Source organism: Triticum dicoccoides, chromosome 2B (genome assembly GCF_002162155.2).
Source record: "Triticum dicoccoides isolate Atlit2015 ecotype Zavitan chromosome 2B, WEW_v2.0, whole genome shotgun sequence".
Lineage (NCBI taxonomy): Eukaryota > Viridiplantae > Streptophyta > Magnoliopsida > Poales > Poaceae > Triticum > Triticum dicoccoides.
Window position 1 is genome coordinate 458,681,112 of NC_041383.1, and position 5,396 is coordinate 458,686,507.

Sequence of the window (5,396 nt, forward strand, 5' to 3'; positions counted from 1 at the left end):
TCCCCCAACCAACCACCGTTCATACCTAGTTCTCAACTAGAATTGGTGTGACCCTGTTATTTGGCCTACTATTTCCTTGAGTTGTTCAACCTAGCAGTCAGTGCGTTATAAAATTGCGTTAGTGTTTGCTTCATTCTAGGTCAGATAAAGAAGTCAAATGGTAAAAATTGCTGCGCTTTTTGTTTGATTTGGTTCTCATGACTAGTTCCTTAACTGTGTTGTTTGTAGAAAATCCACACACCTTCAACACTATATAAGTTTTTTCGCTGTTCAACCTTTTATGATTGCTTACTTGGTTACTTTTCTGTGACCGAACATCTCAGGGGATGTTGGCAATGTGTACTTTGGGCCAAATCATCCGATGAAACCGCATCGCCTTTGCATGACACATCATCTCGTGTTATCATATGACCTTCACAAGAAAATGGAGATATATGTCGGTATTGAATTATGTTCATCCCCTTTCTTTGTACTTATGAATTGTTTACATGTGTCTTTTACCTTATTTTGCTCCCATTGGATTTTGCAGAGACCCCACAAAGCATATCCAACAGAGCTTGCGCAGTTCCATTCTGCTGATTATGTGGAATTCTTGCACCGAATAACTCCTGATACCCAGCACTTGTATGCAAATGAATTAACTAGATGTATGAATGATGATATTTCTCTCTTTTACAGACTACTCTCCCAGGCTTTGCTATTTTCACAATGCAATACATGCCGCACATATTGCTCGCTTATATTTAGCTGTAAAAAATCATGTCAAAACTTGGTTAGAACATGTGTATGACGAGTGGACCATGTGCCATGTGCCTAAGATTTGTGGCTCGCCACAGTTGTTTATATGAACCAAACGCCAGCAGCATTTGGTCAAACTTGCGTAACTTCTGACACCGAACCAAAAACTCCCAAAATGATTTACCTCAAGGGAACACAATAAGATGGTCTGACCTCTCAACAAATTGTTATATCCAAATGGAAGCTTAGCTGTTTGCACTTAAATAAAGAACTGTCTGCTATACTTTCCACAATATGCCTGTTGTACTAAATGGAATTGCTATAAATCACATCTACATGTATTTGGGGTTTTCTTACTTCACTTATCTGACTTCGTCATTGTAATCATTGTCCCAGACAACCTTGGAGAGGACTGCCCGGTCTTTGATGATTTGTTTGAGTTCTGCCAAATCTATGCTGGAGGAACTCTAGGTAATAGGAAAATTGCCAATGCTTCTTTCTGTTTTGTGATCTGTCTAAGCATTTCTTTATTTTTCAGATGCGGCTCGAAGACTAAATCATAAAACATGTGATATTGCTATTAATTGGGCTGGTGGGCTGCATCATGCAAAGAAGTGTGAGGCGTCAGGCTTCTGCTACATTAATGACCTGGTTTTGGGAATTCTGGAGCTTCTCAAGTATCATGCTAGGGTTCTCTATATTGACATTGATGTCCATCATGGAGATGGAGTTGAAGAAGCCTTCTATTTCACTGACAGGTTCATGCTTTTATGGATAGTAAAATACTCCCTCCGTTCCTATATATAAGTCTCTCTAGAGATTCCACTATGGACTACATACGGAGCAAAATGAGTGAATTTACACTCTAAAATATGTCTATATACATCCATATGTAGTTTGTAGTGGAATCTCTAAAAAGACTTATATTTAGGAATGGAGGGAGTACATGACAGTAATTGGTGATAGGATGTGTCTCACTGATCTTCAGAGCCTCCATAGACGCCTACTCTTTTGTTGTCACCATATATTCAGTTTAGTCGCTATCTCTGGCTCTGTCTTCTAAGATGGTTAGTGCGAGGTTGCTGTATAGTAATGCCGCTGTCTCTTCGAGAGCCTTTAGATTTCCTATCTGATTTTATCTATACATATTTGCAGGGTAATGACTGTAAGTTTCCACAAGTATGGTGACATGTTCTTTCCTGGCACAGGTGATATTAAGGTAATGTTCCACTGACAAGTTTTATGAATATACATTTTATGTAGTTGCCTTTACTTAATTTCGCAGTAGTTCATCGCAATTATTTTCAGTTTGTATCTTAGTTTGTGCTCAATATTGGGCATGGGTTTTATGGTGTTTGTTGTTCCCTATTTACTTATGTCGATTAAAGTTGGAATGTGAACTCTCAATTGTATGAAATAGAAGAGACATTTACAAACTGAGTTACAATGGGTTTTAGCATAATATTACTCAAAGTTGATGGTACTGGAGGTAATCAATAATTCTAGGAACCATCGTGACATACTTCAGTTTCTTCTTTTCTTCACTCTCTCCTGTCCATCTAGAACATGTATGTGACTTTTATCATTGAACTCTTGTCTCCATTACTGGACAATCTTGGTGTGGTATTCTATCCAAATAGCCAGCATCATATTTGGGAATAGTGGAGGTTTATGATCTATATTTGATAAGCGGTAGTGCCAAAAAGGATGTTCTTCATTCTGATGCATGTATTATCATCTGAGCTTAGAAGAATAGAAGCTGTCAACTGACCAACACAACTCTTGCGGTCATGCTTGAACCATCACTTCAAGATTCACTTTATCGTTTTTGTAATGGGTCTTTACTTTTGCCATAATGCTATTTTTGCACATATTTTATGCGTGCATCTGTATGAGTGGAAGGGTTTCTTTACGCGGTTGTCTTTGATTTTAGTTGCGAGTTCTCCAATCAAAATTACCCCATCACTAGAGTTTGTAACTCACATAGAGGAAGGGCAAGGTTCGATATGAGCAGAAATGTGCGCTTTTCTGTTTATTAACATGTTGAAAAAAATGGCACTTACAGAGCTTGCATCTTGCTTTGTTTTTAAATAGTTCAATATCGCGTGCTGTTAAGTAATGATGATGAGAGCTTTAAAAAATTTAGCTTCATTTTAGAAGGATGTGCTCTTCATATCGATTTACCTGGCTGTCATTTTGAAGGATATGGGAGACAGGGAAGGAAAATATTATGCAATCAACATCCCACTTAAAGATGGCATAGATGACATCAGTTTTACTCGGCTTTTTAAAACGGTAAAAGTCAATGTGCATTACTTTATGTTTATTCATGTTCTTGTTCGCTACTCTTATTGAGGTACGTAATGTTGCTTATCATGTAGATTATTGCCAAAGTTGTTGAGACATATCTGCCAGGTGCTATTGTTCTTCAATGTGGGGCTGATTCATTGGCGCGAGACCGCCTAGGGTGTTTCAATCTTTCAATAGAAGGTACTCTCTGAAACTTGATATTACGTGCTACTATAGATTTGGCAAAACATCCAGATGTATAAACTAACCGCGATTACCTTGTCCCCACTGTTGAAATTTTGTATTCTGAGAATTTTCTTGCGTTGATGGTATTTGGGGTCCTTTGGACTTCAGTTTCATTGAGCTAACTCACTCGGATAATCTATTATTATACTTACTAACTTGATCTGTTTCCATAAACAGGCCATGCTGAATGTGTAAAGTTTGTTAAGAAATTTAAAATCCCGCTGCTGGTAAGGGAGAAAACTGTCATCGTATGATTATCTTTGCTCTTTCTAGGATATTCATGTATTTTCAAACATGCAGGTGACAGGAGGTGGTGGGTACACCAAAGAGAATGTAGCACGCTGTTGGGCTGTTGAAACTGGGGTTCTTCTAGACACAGAACTCCCAAATGGTATCTCATTTGTTTGTTCTGCTCCCCTTAACCTTGTTGGTTTGAGTGTCAGTAGCTAGTAATCCTTCAATATAGCGGCATTTTTCTTGTATTCTTTTTCTTCTTTTCTTGATCTTTTAAGGTGAAAAGTGAAAATGAATCCAATACTGTCCTAATACTCTTCCCTTATAGTACTACTTTCTGTAAGCAATTCTTCCTTAGTGGTTATCCATTGTCCGGAGTTTTACATGGCATTTTCTTTGCAGAGATCCCTGACAATGAATACATTGAGTACTTCGGTCCAGATTATACATTGAAAGTGCCAAATCTGAACATGGTATGAACCTTTCTGATTGATTTTTCTAACTCTATGCCTGCCTGGTGTTGTGGATTTAACTGTTGTTTGGTGCGTCATGTTTTTATATGTTGGGTACGCTTAACTAGAATATCAACTTCTTTCTTTAGAGATGTGTAGATGTGCAAATGATATTTGTCTTCCTATTGATGAATGGACCAGGACAACTTGAATAGTAAGACGTATCTCAGTTCAATCAAAGTGCAAGTAATGGAGAGTTTGCGGGCCATACAACATGCACCTGGCGTTCAGATGCAAGAGGTTAGTTTGTATTCCCATTTGCTTGTTGGTTGTTGAAACATCCCAATTAAAACTGGGGATGGATACTATGTGAAGACTAGAATACGCCTTTGCATCTTTTGTTGTCTTTATTTTTCTTGCTTCCACCAGGATAGTGTAGTTTGTTGTTTCTGAGCAGAGACCGGATACATAATGAGTTTATTTTGCAGGTTCCACCCGATTTCTATGTCCCGGATTTTGATGAAGACGAGCTGGATCCTGATGAACGTGTTGATCGTAAGTGAAATACCTCTGGCATGTCTGACAGTGCTCATTTGGACGAGTAAAAACTTGATGATTTCTCCGTGCAAACTCGCCATTGTCCTCTCGAAGCATATGCACGCCACATAATGAGAAATTTCCCCTGAAATGAAATAAATGTTATCTATTTATTCTTAAATTGGCTGTATCCTTCTTCATTCAGCCACTTTTGAACCGTGCCATCATACTATTTCTTTACAGAAGTGTGTATTATTTCATGCAGAGCATACCCAAGACAAGCAGGTTCATCGTGACGACGAGTACTATGAAGGCGACAATGACAATGATCATGATGATGGCGGACATTGAAATCGGCATCTTGGTGATGTATGTAGGTGGAAGCTGAAAGTCTTTCCTGCAGCAGCAGCAGCTGTTCAGTTTAACATCGTGGGATGGGAAATAGTTGGCTGGTTGACATTTTAGGAGGATCTAACGCCTAGGGCTGGGAAGCATTGTGGGAGAATGTAACACTTCCTGACTTGTACAACATCGTACGATTTCGCTGTACTTAAACACTCCCTCCAATCCGAATTAAGAGCATTACTAGTAGTACCCCTAAACCCTCAAACCCTCAAAAATAACCGCTTTTTTACGGGTTGAGACAAAAAAATCGCAAAGAATAGAACCCCTTAACCCTTAAACCCTTAAATTTTTTTAGAGGCTCAACCCCTATACTCCTTCCCAGCCTGTAGAAACAGGGGTTGGCAGCCCAACCCCTCGTCGACCCGGTTTCCTCTTCGCTTTCGCGCGGGAGGGAGTTTTCAGCTCCCTCCCCAGATCCGCCGCCCTGCCGCCCGCCTCCGGCCGCGCTCCGGCCGCCCTGCCCGCCTCCGGCCACCCCGTTGCGCACCGCCCCGG

General features: G+C 39.8%; 1 protein-coding gene across 3 annotated transcripts in view; it reads left to right on the top strand.

The window, feature by feature from the left end:
- Positions 1–5,087, top strand: part of LOC119364197 (histone deacetylase 9-like) — a 5,797-nt gene extending 710 nt beyond the window's left edge. Inside the window, exons 2-14 of one of the 3 annotated variants that reach the window (XM_037629623.1) lie at positions 324–436; positions 530–647; positions 1,135–1,209; positions 1,277–1,496; positions 1,894–1,957; positions 2,941–3,033; positions 3,120–3,228; positions 3,451–3,500; positions 3,574–3,664; positions 3,910–3,980; positions 4,161–4,259; positions 4,448–4,514; positions 4,762–5,087. In XM_037629623.1, the coding sequence (XP_037485520.1) occupies positions 324–436; positions 530–647; positions 1,135–1,209; positions 1,277–1,496; positions 1,894–1,957; positions 2,941–3,033; positions 3,120–3,228; positions 3,451–3,500; positions 3,574–3,664; positions 3,910–3,980; positions 4,161–4,259; positions 4,448–4,514; positions 4,762–4,847 (1,256 nt within the window). In that variant the 3' untranslated portion in view covers positions 4,848–5,087. Of the gene's footprint in view, positions 1–323; positions 441–529; positions 648–1,134; positions 1,210–1,276; positions 1,497–1,598; positions 1,806–1,893; positions 1,958–2,940; positions 3,034–3,119; positions 3,229–3,450; positions 3,501–3,573; positions 3,665–3,909; positions 3,981–4,160; positions 4,260–4,447; positions 4,515–4,761 lie in introns of those variants that run through there. The other 2 variants (XM_037629624.1, XM_037629625.1) reach the window with 2 other exon arrangements.
- Positions 5,088–5,396: the final 309 nt, after the last annotated feature.